Source organism: Vicia villosa, unplaced genomic scaffold, assembly GCF_029867415.1.
Source record: "Vicia villosa cultivar HV-30 ecotype Madison, WI unplaced genomic scaffold, Vvil1.0 ctg.000684F_1_1_3, whole genome shotgun sequence".
NCBI classification, from domain to species: domain Eukaryota; kingdom Viridiplantae; phylum Streptophyta; class Magnoliopsida; order Fabales; family Fabaceae; genus Vicia; species Vicia villosa.
In genome coordinates, this window is record NW_026705306.1 from 330,277 (window position 1) to 346,508 (window position 16,232).

The following is a 16,232-nucleotide window of genomic DNA, read 5'->3' on the forward strand; positions in this document are numbered from 1 at the left end:
AATACTATTGAAATTTTTTAACAATATTATAGCAATTTTAACAATTGAAAATTTCTATATGCATGTTGCACTGTACTTTACCACATGTAAAATAAATATAAAAATGTCTTGAACATGCATGATGATTTAAGCCCCTCCTACTTTCATTATTTTATATAACTTATTAATGTTTATTAAGCTTATGACACTTGCATGCAAATATGTCATATTGTTTCCATCCCCACGCTAACAATACAATCTGAAACTATAACAAAACAGGTTTCCGACTTTTATAATTTATCTTAAACCATGTGATTAGTCTATGAAAGAATCCAATAATATAGTATTCAAACTGTGTCATAAACCAGGACGTATTAAGCTAACAAAATGTATTTAAATTTATTAATTTCATCATTAAAGCCAATCAAATACGCTATCATAAATTGAGAAGCAGATTCAAACTCAGAAAAAAGACAGAAAATTAGCAATCATCCATCTACATCACACAATAAAAGATAGATGTTGAGATTGGTCCACCTTTTGACAACACTAGGAATTTGTATTGTTTTTCTTAACCTTATCTGTATAATATGCACAAATTCTTAGCTATTGTGCTCATCTGGCTTGTCTACAAAAGAAAAATTGTAGCAAAGTGACACAAAGCAATTGCCATCAGTTCGGTTCTCTTTTATTGTTCTCTCTTTTGGTCCATTTTCTAGGCCAGCTTAATTAATTGCGGTTTTATTTGAATTTCATCTTTTCTTGATGGAAACGGCTAAGGATGTATACTCTCTCTCTTTTTTAATAATTTTTGCTTTAAAATGATATTTACGAAAATTGCAATAGAGTATCTTCTTGATTTTTCATGTTTTCAAAATAAAATATTTTTTATAAAAATATTATTAAATATATTTTTTATTTTTGAGAATATAATTGTTTTTTCTTGTGATGATTAAGAACTATTGTTAACTACAATTAAGAACTATCATTATTTATAAGTAAAAATAATTATAAATAAAATTAATTATTTCTTGTAATGATTAAGAACTATTGTTAACTACAATTAATTTATTAAATCAATTTTATGTTGATTTACTAAAAAAAATATTTTTAAAAAAATCAATTAATTATGAGTATTAAATTTTTTTGAATTAAATTATAAAAAATAGTTATTTATATTTATCATAGTCACCAAAATTTTAAACACTTTTTTATTTATAATATTAATAATGACAAAAAGAAGTATTTGGTGACTATAAAATCTATATATTATTTATAAATTTCTACGGTGACAATTTTTAAATATTTAAAATATTTTTGTCATAAAAATTGTAACCAAATACTTCTTTCTATATCCAGTCACCACTTTATTAATAAAATATTATTTATTTATTTTTATATATATTTAAACGAAAAAATTTAAATATATATTTTAAAAATTATTTTCACATGAAACACCATGCATGGTTATCTTTGCCAAGAGCCATAGTCATCCTTTTTGTCTAATTATATTAATGAAAATTCCATTCTCTTTCTCTTTCTTTATTTCAACATCAAATTAATACACACTGTACAACACACGGATTCTTGAAGGACTTTGTGAATCACCACCACATAAATTTTCCAATTTGGTTGGCATAAAAAAATCCAACTTTATCTTTCACACACGCATTCACATAAAAGCAAACAATTGATTAGTGGCAGTTGATGTTTCTTGAGAGAGAAAAACTATATTATAATTCTAGAAGTAGAAGTTAAAATGTTGTTTGGAAGCTATAAGGAAAATCTCTATTTTATGCCAATTGAGAAGATGTATGCGATCTTTCCACGTTAAGGATTCTTGACATCCAATTCAAAGTAGTAAAAGTACTTATACTTATTGGATTAGGACACTTGGAATTTTGTTTGATTCCATACGAATTTCAAACCCACATGCAAAAGAAAATAAGCAACCACATTTTGTTTATATGGTAAGGTTATGGAGTTGTCGATATGATCAAGGTTGGAAAACCAAATTTCATATTCTTAAAAGGTTGGAAACAATCGATAAGAGTGACTTAAAGGAATATGTGACATGTTGAGAATGGAAACAATCGATAATAACAAAGTCGCAGCAGTGGAAATGAGAGGTGAATAAAATAAGAATCTATATGTCACATTAATATTTTCTTTACTATATTATATGCCACTTTACTTTTTTGCGTTAACATTTTCTTTACTATATGCCACACCACACGTTACTTTTTGCTTTTCCTATACATACCTTTTCATATGTTTGTGCGTGTTTGTGAGGGAATTTAAAACGGATATAGTGCATGTATGATGGATGACTTGGGACAAGATGGGGCAATCAATTGTTCCATTTTATTCAACCTGCCTTTCCTTATCTTTTTTTTTTTTTTTTTTTTTTGATGGAAAGACTCACTCATTAGATAGATAAAGAGTCTTGTACAGCAAATGAAAAATTGGCAGAGGGAATAATCCCATTCCAAGTCCTAGCACCAATCCTATGGCCTAAACCAACTAAATTATGGGCTGTTTGGTTTTGATTTCTACCGACAAAAGCAAAAGATAAAACATTACAGGAAATAGCTAATGACAGACAATCTAACACCAAGGGCTCCAACTCAGCCACTTTTGACACACCATTTAAACAGTCAATCACCGAGAGCGCATCCGAATACAAGATCAACTTCTTTATGCTGAGTTGTTCTGCTAGCTTGAGGGCCCAACGAATAGCCAGAGTTTCTGCGACAGCGGGAGTCGTATCCATGATCATCTTGTTTGTTGCAGCAAGCTTGACAATTCCATTCTGATTTTGGAAAACACAGCCCATGCCTACGGAACCATCGGGAAAACAACCTGCATCCACATGAATGATATTAATGTCTTGAGGACATACATTTTCAATAGCGAGATGTTGATTTTGATTTCGTTTTTTTGTCTTCGGATTAGCCAAGTTAAAATCTTCAACCCACTCTCTAGCAATGTCCGCCACATCTTTCGGATCAACAGGGGCCTCCTTGAACACAACCTTATTCCTGGCATCCCAAATTTTCCACAGAGTTGCACACACCAGTTGAGAGCCATAAGGATCCTTTGCATTTAAAAACAGTTCCAGCCAAGAATTGAGATCATTGATGTGGAAATCACTTAGACCAAGGGGGGAGGCAAACCAAACCTGTTTGGAGAAATCACACTGCATAAACAAATGCTCATTGTTTTCAGGACTTTTGTTGCATAGCGGACAATCCGGTATTGTTTTGACACCTTTACGAACCAAATTCATCCGAGTGGGAAGAATATTCTTGGCCATTCTCCAAAGGAAGTTCCTCACTCTATTATGGATAGGAGCATTCCACAACAATTTCCACAAGTTATCATTAACACGCCGCGATGGACCAGGGGCAGAACTATCTCTCTTCCTTGCAATGAGATGGTACGCCGACCTAACGGAGTAATTGCCATCTTTCTCACTGTGCCAAATGAGTTTATCTTCTGGTTGGCTCCAGGAAATAGGGATGTTTGCAATTTGAGAACAAATCAGAGGGCTGAAACAGGATTTAAGAAAATTATGATCCCAGCATCCGGCGATAGGATCAATAAGGTCACTAACTAAGACATCATCTCCAACTCCACTTGACAGTTCAGCAGTCTTAAAGCCTCCTCCTGTAGGAATCCATTTGTCTTTCAACACTCTGACTTTTCTTCCATTCCCAATTCTCCAACCTGAACCATACTCAACAATTTCCTTAGATTCTAGGATGCTCCGCCAGGCGTAACTAGGAGCAAAGCCCAACTTTGCCTCACTAATGGAAGTCCTTGGATAATACCTACTTTTAAACACTCTCTTCAGTAAGGAATCTCCTCCAACTGACAGTCTCCAATAGTGTTTTCCCAAGAGGCTCAAATTAAAATCACTAATGCCCCTGAAACCCAATCCACCTTCGCCTTTAGCTTTCGACAATTTGGACCAGCTCAACCAGTGAATCTTCTTCTCTTCTACTGAGGATCCCCACCAGAACCTAGCCATAAGAGCTTCAATCTCCTTGCAACAGTCCACTGGCAGTCTGAAGCAGCTCATGACGTATGTCGGAATTGCTTGAGCCACGGATTTTATCAGCACTTCTTTCCCAGCCCTTGACAAGAACTTCTCCTTCCATCCTTTCACCTTTTTCCACACCCTTTCGATCACCTGAGAGAAAATAGCTTTCTTGGATCTACCAAAAAAGGCCGGTAAGCCCAAGTATCTTGAGTGAGCCTCGACGGTCTTTACACCCATCCTTATCTTAGTATTGACATTTTTAATATTTTTTGTGATATCATACAAATGATATCGATTTTTATGTGTGAAGAATATGATAATGTAGGTTCCACTAGGGTTGAAGGTTTTATGGTGGTCCTTGAATTCATTGTTTGATTCCATGAATGTGACAATTCAATTACTAATACCTTTCTTTTCTATATGAAATTACAGATTTAACTAGGGTTGCCTACTCTAAGAAGGTGTAATATCCTCTACTAAAAAAGGAGTTATATTTAGATTCACTAGTGCATAAAGTACTTTTACATTGGTCCTGGTGTCATACCCCAAAATTTGCCCATCATATTTTAAAATATTTTGGCTTAATCACTAAGAAATAAGTCTGACTATCTCTCTCCTAAGCAACAAGCCTCCAACTAGGATTTTGCTTCTCTCAAGATCAAATCAAGTTCTAAGACCTCACATGGATCCCATGACCTCTCATATGCTTCAAAGGATCCTCGTGCCAAGTTTCAAGCTCTGATTCATAAGATTGCTCAGTCAATTGCTCAGATGGTCAACAGTCGATCTATTTGACCTAAAAGCCAACCATGGTCAAACCACAGCCAAAATTCCTGATTTTTGGTCAACATCGACATTTTGAAGTTTCATTCATCATTTGATCAAGGATTGATCATGATTCATCAAGGAAAGTTCAGAAATCAACAAAATCCAAAGTTTCTAAATTAGGGTTTTTGACCTAAAAGTCAACTGAACTTTGACCAACCATAATTTTCACATGGAACATCATAAATTTCCCGACCAAAGCCTATTTTGAAGGAAATTGAATTCTCTACAACTTTGTCTCTCTAAAGCCAAGGCCAGAAATGCTTCATTTGGGAGATATGAGCCAAAACATTACAAACAAAGTTATTAAATCAATTTCAAAAACATAACGTTCCCCAGTGTTACATCTATCAGAGCATGATACCTGACGCTAACTAAACAAAGACTCATGAGCTAATCCTCACCAAGTCGAAGCCGTTATCCTTAATCTGAAAAATAGTGTGTAAGGGTGAGTCTCATCGCAATTAACAGATAATATTGCATCTTAAATAATAACACATCATAGTTATATTAATCACCCAATTGCATTATATTTCAGACAACTCCACAAATACACAACCAACACATCATCACTTTATAACACTGAAACGCATTCAATCATGTTAAGAAAATCACGCATATGAATGAACTGACACTATGCATGTGGTACCAAACATCATCAATGGGAATAACCCACTAACCGATCCAACATCTTCAAGATACGGCCCTGCCAGCACAAATTCCACACAATGGGAATTATGCCCTTCACTGAATCCTCTCATGATCATCATCATCATCAAGTATGTTTAAATATATATTAGCATCATTCAAATATCATCCAATTATCATCATCATACAATTCATAAGTCATCACACGAATATTACTTCAAACATAGCATGTAATTAACATATCTCATCACATATATGTATAATACATCATTCGTCAAGAAATAAATCATGTTTCAAAATAATTCGAGTTACACCTCATTTCATCATTTATACACATAGGTCATCTCATGAGGTTCACCGTATTCGAAACGACACTAAAAACAGACCAACGGTTCAAAAGATACATCATTGTCTAGTTTGGACAATTTTCTACACAGCAAGGTCCGCTCAGCGGACCACTAGCTACGTTAGACAGAAGCGAACTTCCTTCAGACCTCCGCTCAGTAGACCACTAGCGACCCTGAACAGAAACTAGCTATGCCATGTCCTCCGCTTAGCGGACCCCCTCCGCTTAGCGGACCTACGATCTTACCAATTTTCAGGTCTGCGACAGACCCTGCGATCTCACACCTACTAGGTCCAAAATCGATTCTAAACATCATTTACAGACAGCTAATCATCAATTGCGTCATTATTCATCATCACACATCAAAACAACACATTATTAACCAATAACCTATGCAATTCATCAATTATAACCTCCCTAAACCTAACATATAATCCAATTAACCTAGACAATATCCCTAATCCATGTTACTATCCAAACACGATAAAAAATGTTAACTGGAGAGTCCCCCCCTTACCTTAGCAAAATACTTGATTTTGGTCTCTTCCTCTTCCGTTCCTCTTTACGTTCTTCAGCTCTTCCCTTCAACTTCTTCTTTTTCACGTTCTGCTCTTTTGTTCCCAATTCCTTATTATTTTATGAAAAGTAATATTTTAATTTTGTAACGGGCTTTACTACACAACACCCCCTCCCTTGCTAACCTCTCGCATGGCCCAAATGCCATAAATCATCTTTCTCCAATTATTTTCATAAAACTCATAATACTTCTAATTTTTAATTAAATTTCCAAATTAAATTAAAATTAAAAATATACGGGTGTTACACCCTAACCATTGTATTATCACCATATGTTGACAAGTTTGACTGAAGGCCAACCATCATTGACTGTGGCATGCCATATTGATAATACCATGGAGGTGGCATCGAACCTAATTTAAAAAGTGACCTAGAAGAGTTGAAAGGTGAACCCCATGTTATGGTGAAAGTATAGCCCCTTGCACTGGCATCGATGAAACTGTTGTTATCGAACCAATGATTAATATATAATTATATTAATTGTTTTTTATATAAAACTAAATATATAATATTTTAATTATCATATAATTATATTAGTAATTTTTAGATAAAAATCACAATTTTTTTAAGAAATTAAAAACGTAATTGTTGATTTCTCTTTCTAATGTCTTTTATATTTGTAATTTATATAACTTTTCTATAATTTAAGATATATATGTTATATTTTAAGAAATGCTTAATTACACTTTTGGTCCTCGTGTTTTAACCAACTCACGAAAATGGTCCTGCCTCTTTGAAATCCACGAATTTGGTCCTAACCTCCACTCCCCCCTCCCAAAACGCTGATGTGTCATTAAAAAGGCATATGTGGCATGGCTGACATGGTTATTTACAATTTAAATCACTTTTTATCATTTGTAAAAATTCTGAAATTTATTTTAATTGAATTAAATTAAGTAACCACTAAGCCCTAATCCCTAACAAATTAAACCATTTAAGTGAAGAAGACGATGTTCTGTGTTCTTGGTTGGAGTGAAGAGAATGAAAAGAAGAAGTGCAATGAAATGGTTTAATTTGTTAGGGATTAGGGCTTAGTGGTTACTTAATTTAATTCAATTAAAATAAATTTCAGAATTTTTACAAATGATAAAAAGTGATTTAAATTGTAAATAACCATGTCAGCCATGCCACATAAGCCTTTTTAATGACAAATCAACATTTTGGGAGGGGGAAGTGGAGGTTAGGACCAAATTCGTGGATTTCAAAAAGGCAGGACCATTTTCGTGAGTTGGTTAAAACACGAGGACCAAAAGTGTAATTAAGCCTTTAAGAAATGAAATATCCAGGGCTGACCCTGGGCCCGAGCAAGCAGGCCCACAGTCTAGGGCCTCAAAAAATAGGGGGCCTCAAATTTAAGAGGTGTAGTTAAAAAAATATAACACTGAAATAATAAAATATATAATGGCTAGCGTAAATATCTAACATCTCGTGGCCTGTAGCCTAGCGACTTACACTTTTCTTAGAATCCTAGTGGTATCGGTTCGAAACTTAGAAGGAAATTTCTTTATCCACCTCCCTATGGGGCTGACCCCCAGCGAAAACCCCAATTTGCCCCTGCTTCGGAGATGTATCTCCGAAGTAATTTTTTTTATAATTTTTTCAGACTTCGGAAATGCATCTCCGAAAACACAAAAAATTGGTGTTTTCGGAGATGCATTTTTGAAATGCATGAAAATTCAAAAATACGTTGGTTTTAACAGTCAGGTATTATTTCGGAAGTGCACTTCCGAAATAAAGTGTTGATATACCATTTTCCTTCATTCACTATTTCATCATTTTTCTCCAAAACAAACCCAAACCCTCTCCAAAACTTCCATCAATATTAATCCATTTTTCGTCTCAAAATCAAGTTTCAAACCGTTGATCACGTTAAAGGGAGCATAGAAAGCTACAATTTAAGGTAAACATCTTTCATTTCATCCCCTATTTCACTACATTGATTGTGCATTCTGTGAAGAAAACTGCGATGGTTCGGAAGTTCATTTCCAAAATAACTTACCTAACAAATTTCGGAAATGTACTTCCGAAATTATGTCTGGCAGTAAAAAAAATAGTTTTGGCCAATTTCGCTAATTTTTGCATATGTTAGGTATGGTGCATCCGGACAACATTGTCGACGATGACTTAGTAGTCCCGGAATATGTAAACGTTAATAACGATCTGGTTAACGATGTTAAATCCATGATCGATGCGGTAGATGTACGACAACAATTTACAAATGATCGGAGCTTCGCTTGTCGTGAACAATTGCTTGATTGGGTTCGTAGCGAAGCTAGTAAACTTGGATTTGGCATTGTTATTTTAAGGTTCGACAATGGAAATAGTAGACGGAAAGCTTTTATCGTTTTGAATTGTGAGAGGGGTGAGAGGCATGTACCAACAAACCGGTTGCTAAAACACAAAGACACGGGATCGAGAAAGTGTGGGTGTCCGTTTAAGTTGCGCGTGACTCGGAGGGTTGATGATTTGTGGCGTTTAAGCGTCATTTGTGGAATTCATAATCATGCCTTGGATGCCAAGCTACATGGGCATCCAATGGCGTGTCGGTTTTCCCGCGAAGAGAAGAATGTTATTTCGGATTTATCGCGTGACACGCCGTTTGCGAAACTGGTAACTTCGCTCAACACGCTATTGCAATATCCGGAAAATCGGAAGGTTTTCAAGCTTGAGTACCGCTCGCCTTCGCTTAACGACGAGGGAGACGTTGAGTTCACCCCATTTGAAGTCAAGAACGACGAGGATCTAGAGGTTTTGTGGTCAACTTTCGACCGATTTTCATCGAAGGGTTCGATCGAGTCGGATGCGAAACTTCAAAGATCGGGGGCCGACGTTATCAAAATGTTGACTCATCCTCACCTACCCGTGTTTAACAATATGCAATTTTAATTTTATGTAATTTTAATTTTATGTAATGTGATCTTTGTAATCTTAATCCTTTAAATAAATCGAATCGTTGTTGTTTGTTATTTTTCTTCTGTATCAGACCTTATTCCGGAAGTACATTTCCGAATTCTTCCAAGGGGGTGAATTCGGATATGCACTTCCGAGTTCACCTATTTTCTGGAAAAAAAACATTATTTCGGATGTACATTTCCGAAATCAATTTTTTTCATAAAAAAAAATATATATTTTCGGAAGTACATTTCCGAAACCACATTTTTTCTCATAAAATAAGTGACTTCGGAAATGCATTTCCGAAGTTAGGGGTATTTTGGGTTTTTCGCCAGAAATGACCAAAAAGATAGGAAAATGGATAAAGAAATTTTCACTTAGAATACTCTCTTTCATAACTTGTATAACTTTCATATTTTAAAAACGTTGATTTTTTACATAAATACTCTCTTTTCACAAATTAGTTCTCTCATTAATTAAATTCTTGCTTACACAAAAAAAAACAAAATAAGAGAATGCAAATTCTCATTTCAATAGAGAGGTAAAGTCATCCTTTTAAAAAGATATAATTTTAATTAATATTTGATTACGGATCATTTAGAAATAATAGAGAGGTAAAGTCATCCTTTTAAAAAGATATAATTTTTGTGACAATAAACATTTCTTAAATTTTAATTAAATTTTTTATATATAATCAATTAAATTTATAATCAAATTTTATTTTTCATAGTTGTTTATTGTAACTCTTATAATTTTATTTTAATTTACTTTAGTGTAAAATTCAGAAACTATTTATATTTATAATTAAATATATTTGTCATCAATTAACTCATTTGTTATCAAATTTTTATGATGAAATCAAATTTATTATCACTTATGCTTTGATTTATTATTTTTTTATCATAGAAATAATCTTTTTATCAATTAGGTAAACTTGCATATTAGGACCACAATATGATTTAAGTTTATTCCTATATTTTCTAGCATTTGATTTTCTACAATTAAAGCAAGAAAAAACGCCACTTTTATTTCTTTGAGATGTGGATGTTGCTTAGAAATTAGAGCAATTAAGACACTTAAAAAATTCTCATTCTTAATTCAGTTAATCATATTTCGATTTTAAATTCTTTAATGATTTGCATATGACTACTTATTTGCATTGAAATTCCTTTTATGGTTAGAAACAACCAAGACTTCGTATTTTTGATCTTGTCTCCGAGATTCTTCTTTATTTTAGAGGAGAGTAAAACATTAATTTTTTTTAGTTAGGGGTCCATCTATTTATTTGTCCTGGACCTCTAAAAAGTCGGGACCGGTCCTGAAAATATTTGAATTGTTGTATTTTTAAAATAATGATATACGATTGAAAATAATTAGTATTTCTATAAAGCGTAAAGTCCCCTTTTAGTCCCTCACAAAAACTGTAGACGTCAGATTAGTCCCTGAGAAAAAAAAAATCCATATTAAATCCCTTACAAAATTTAACCGAGCCATGTTAGTCTCTCTACTAATATTTTTTTCAAACCGATCTTTTTTTTTACTTTTGAACCGTGACTGTACAACCAGTGAAGACCCATTTTATCCCTCACAAAAAAGGGAGAGTCCAAATTAGTCCCTGAGAAAAAAATCTCTATTTAATCCCTTACAAAATTTAATTGAGCCATGTAAGTCCCTCTTTTAATATTTTTTTCAAACGATTTTTTTCGTATTTTTAAACTATGATTGGACTTGACAAAATAGACTTGCTTTCAAAAATTGAGTACAGGTCAGAGGTTGAGTTCCTTTGCACATGGTCTTCAGAGTCTAAGTTTCCACCAGAAGCTGGGTTCCCTAGATGTGAGACATTAAAATCTTATCATTCAAAATTTGAGTCATCATATTCTGATATTTCATAATCCGAGTCTCAAGCTTCTCTTCATATGTTCCTATCAGAGTTAGAGTCCCATAAATTCTTTGACTTAATGATCTTGCACACTTAAACATATGTTAGTACCTTCATTAAATACTTTGTTATCATGAAAACCTAAGTGATATGGTATAAACCAATTTTCTTTCAACATACCATGTGTATTATTTTCGCCACAAGTATTATTTAGAAAAGCAAGAAATTATCCTAAATCACCTTAGTAACAAAACTAAACCTTCCTAAAAGATCATTAACAACTAAAACATTAACGACACCTAATACACAAGAATACATAACATCAAAAACCATAGTCACCCACCCATAAGACTGATAATAAACCAAACAAAGAAAAGAACGTAGTGGTATCGCGATGATTTATCCACAATCCCTTCATAAATAATTTCAATTCAACAGTTGTAAAATAGGAGTCCAGTCACAATTTAAAAAAATGATTTGAGAAAAATTCTAAAAGAGGGACTAACATGGCTTGATTAAGTTTTGTAAGGGATTAAATATAGACATTTTTTTCTTAAGGACTAATTTGGACTCTTCCTTTTTTTGTGAAGAACTAAAATGAGTCTTTATTAGCAGTCCAGTAACGGTTCAAAGGTAACAAAAAAAACCAATTTTAAAAAAATGTTAGTTGAGAGACTAATATGGCTTGGTTAAATTTTGTAAAGGATTTAACAGAGACTTTTTTTTTCTCAGGGACTAATCTGACCTCTACAGTTTTTGTAAGGGACTAAAATAGGACTTCACTCTTCTATAAAGAAACAATTCATATAAATATACCAAGGATTATAATAAATATATAACAATATTATTAATATGCAAATTAATATATGATAATATTTTTAATTTTATTGATTCATAATTATATTAATTTTTATTTTTAAAATATAAATAAATTATATATTTATAACTATATTAGCCGTAAATAATTTGTTGGATGAATATATTATTATTATTATTATTAAATTTGTAATAGTATGATAATATTTATTCAAAGATTAATTATTAAATAAAATATATCATCTTTAGAATTATTTTCTATCAATTTTCATTATTTCCAAAAAATAATAAATTAAATATTTTGTTTCTTAAAATATAAATGTGAATTAATTTCTTTGAAGATTATATATATTACTAGTAAAGAGGACTATGGAAAGAAAAATCAATCTTATCCATCAATTTCAATGAATCGAAATTTATTGGCTAAGATTAATTGTTCTCATTTTTTACGTTAACCAAGTTTTCACTTGAGTCGTCCCCTATATATATTTATAAAGTTGCACAACGTTACAAATATGTCATTAAATAAAATTATACTACCATTAATCAAACAAATTTTGTAAATGAAATAATTTTGTAAAATTAAATAAACAAACAAATTTTGTTAATTTCAAAATTTCAAAACTACAAAAAAATATCTATAAAAATATATTATAATAAAATCTTATAATAATTAATATATCTAATTTGTATATAGATTTTTTATTCAATAAATAAAAATATTAAGTTTTTATTATAATAATATTTGGAAAGAGTAACGATTAAGAATTTATAAAAAAATAACGTGGACCCCACATGTCCACATGTTTGAAATCCGTTATTTTTAAAATGTAAAATCCCTAGATTAAATAGGTAACTACTTATTTAAAGCTCTAAATCCCTTAACATTTACACTAATTTATTGTTAAAATATACGTCAGTTTGTTCCACATTTGTTTTTTAAAACTAATTTTTATAGTATTTTATATTTTTAGTAAAAAAACTAAAAATTAATAAAATAATAAATACAAATTTAGTTTAAATAATACTATATAAAATATTATTTTGGATATTATATTTATATCCTTTTGTTATAGTTTTTTATATTATTTAAAAAAAATCACTGAAATTTATATCTATTTTAAATAACTTTCTATAAAAACTATTTTTGAAAAATATCTTTTAAAAAAATACGTTATTTTATGTTATCTGAAATCAATGCCCTTGATTATGTTTAAAAAAATTGTATAAATTGATTCATTATTACTCCATAAAAACAAAAAACAACAGGCCTATATAATGATATGAAATAAAAGTACATTATGATAGCATAAAATAAAAGAGTAAATATAGATTAGGTTTCTCACAAATCAAGGAAAAAAGAAATTTTCACAAGTTTTGACCTTTTCTGTCCATCTCTAACAAGAGCCAAAGCCTTAAATAAACTAGACTCATTCATTCCGTGGTTCACGAGTATACTCACCCTTTCATATTCTAATTCTCTTCTTTTCCTGCAAAATTGTCTCTATAGTCACCAAAAACTCCTCCAACAAACTCTTAAATACAACACAACAAACCCCTTTCATTCAGAATCTCTTCCTCCACAGTTACCAGCCAACGGTTAGTTATCATTCTACAACGCATTCTTTACCTTCTTCTTCTTCATCTTCTTCAAGTTTCTGTTACATGGTTTAAACTTTTCATCTTTTTTTTTCTTCAGAGAGATAAGAAGTTACCTACCATGAGATCCAATCAACCTTTCTACGATATGGCCATGCCTATGCAGCCTTCAACAATGTATGAATCTTTCTCACCTTTTCATCAATTTCCTTTCTATCAACAAATCTCAACCTATAAACCTGATTCTACTCTTACCTTCCATATTCACGATTCTAGGAAACGACTCAGAAACTCCACAACCGAATCAAACACTCTTCAACCTCAACCTCAACCACAACAGAAATTTCAACTCCCAAATCAATCAAATTTTCTTGACCAATCCATTCTCCATCTTCACAATTCACAGCAATCCGAAATCAACTCTTTAATCGCACAACATGTAATCCTTCTTTCTTTTTCTTTTTTTTCTTTTTTTAATTTTTAAAATTTTTTGTAGTAACTGTTCACAGGAAGTTACAACAACTGACACGAATTTTTTGAATAACAGACGGAGAATTTGCGAACGGAAATACACAAGCTAACAATGAAGCAAGCAAGAATGCTACAGTGCGTGATCCACGATTCAATGGTGAAGAAACTGAAGCAGAAAGACGAAGCGATCGAGGACCTTGCAAACGTGCAGTTAATGCTTCAAGAAAGAGTGAAAACGTTAATATCGGAGAATCAGATTTGGAGGGAGATGGCGATGACGAACGAAACTACTGTAAATTCGTTACGTATCGAATTGGAAAAAGTGATGCAAGATAGCGAGAGCCACCAGCAGCGTAACGGTTGCGATGATGCGGAAGAAGCGGAATCTAGTTGCAGGAGTAACTGCCACGTGGAGGTTGAGAAAAAAGTGGCGGGAAAATGGATGTGCAAGCAATGTGGGGTAAATAGGTCAGAATTGCTTTTACTTCCTTGTAGGCATTTGTGTCTGTGTACAGTTTGTGGGTCCGGGATTCTCAATTGCCCTCTTTGTGCTTCTGCTGTTAATGCTAGTGTTCAGGTTAATTTCTGTTAATGACTTTATTCAATATACTTTAGTATCAACTTTTTTTGTTAGGGAAACTTTGAATTTTGAATTCATGATTTTGATTTTGTAGTCTTTTATTTTGATTCATTGATGCAATTTAATTACTTAATAACCGGTGCCAGCAAATATTAGCATAAATAATGGTTAAAAATGGATTAGCATAAAATTGTTGAAATTGGATTTGGTAAAAACGGTTGTGGTGAGTTGTTTATTAAAAAAAAAAACGGTTATTGTTATTTATTGATGATTTATTCATAACTCCACCGAAATATTTGATACGGTATTTGTTATTATTTGTTGTTGATTTACTTAGATTTTGTCCTATTCAAAATTGATAGGCTTACATTGAAGCATAATGCTCGGAAAAAGTTGAATTTGGTATTTTATTTTATTACCATTCAAAAATGGATACGGAAAATTTGAACTTATATTTACCGTTTAATATTTCTATATAATTATATTTGAACTTATATTTGGTGTGTTAGTTCATTTAGAATAAAAATTTAAGCATTATAGTAAAGGAGAAGAGTGATATTTTTATAGAAAAAATGTAGGAGAATAATAGTGATGCAGTAAAAAAGTTAGATAGAATGGGAAACAAAAACAAAGCAGGAAGCAAGAGAGACGTGTCTCCCACTTTAGGAAGAGAAAGAAGAGAGGATCCTTATTGTCCAATGGAATAAAGGGTGGAGGATATGAATGAAAAGGGAACAAGAGAGCAGAAGAGGTGATAGGAAAAGAAATGGCTATGAAGAGGCATGAGGCATCCATTGAGGAAACGGGTGTGATAGTGATGAGTGGTTTTCCTTTTGTTTGTTTTCATAATGAAAAGTGTTTAAAGTTGAGTTGGGACAGACCTAAAATCCTCGTAAAGTGAAAGCAAAACATAGGAAAAAGAAAACTCAACATAAGTCTGTGTTGATTGTTGCAGATTGGTGAGATGTGTAAACATCATAACACGAGCATCGATGGATAAAAAGTTTTTAATGCCCATACTAGTAAGCTATCGCACCGTTTTGTTTCTTGTGCCGCTGCGCCCATTAAAGGGATGCTTTCTCCGCTTGCGTCTTTCTTTTTGCTAGTACTAGTCTCTGTCGTTTTTGGATTTTTTTTCTTTTCATAATCCACACGGTTTGATAATTTTTCATATTCCACACGGTTTTATTATCAGTGCGCAATACTTTTGAAAAAATAGTACTGTAACAGTTTATTGATTTTAATCCTAAAGTTAATTAATTGAAAATTTAAATAGGTTAACACTTACCATATACTCTGTTCTTAAATATATCACTTTGAATATTTCTCTGTCGCTTTTAATAAGATTCTTTTTAAATTTCTTTATTTTTTTGGTTACAAGAGATGCTTTTTAAATTTCAAATTATATTAATAATTTTTGTAGCCATATATCTTTGTAAATTTGTGTATTTTTTACAATTTGTATTAAATATTTGTATACAATTAATAAATAGGAAATAATAAATGATTCTCTTTCCTAAAAATCAGTAATTTTATAAAATTATGAAAATAGTTATTAAATTTATTTATTTTT

The 16,232-nt window shown here is 31.9% G+C and overlaps 1 protein-coding gene across 2 annotated transcripts; it reads left to right on the forward strand.

Moving 5' to 3' along the window:
* The first annotated feature begins 13,374 nt into the window (after nt 1-13,374).
* Nucleotides 13,375-15,977, forward strand: LOC131630446 (E3 ubiquitin-protein ligase BOI-like). 2 transcript variants are annotated; one of them, XM_058901218.1, is made up of 4 exons: nt 13,375-13,608; nt 13,709-13,785; nt 13,885-14,047; nt 14,156-15,977. In XM_058901218.1, the coding sequence occupies exons 2-4, from the start codon at nt 13,730-13,732 to the stop codon at nt 14,669-14,671; spliced, it is 735 nt and encodes a 244-aa protein (XP_058757201.1). In that variant the 5' UTR covers nt 13,375-13,608; nt 13,709-13,729; the 3' UTR covers nt 14,672-15,977. The 2 variants fall into 2 exon arrangements, with proteins under 2 accessions (XP_058757201.1, XP_058757200.1); XM_058901217.1 differs by having other exon boundaries at nt 13,376-14,047; nt 14,156-15,974.
* Nucleotides 15,978-16,232: the final 255 nt, after the last annotated feature.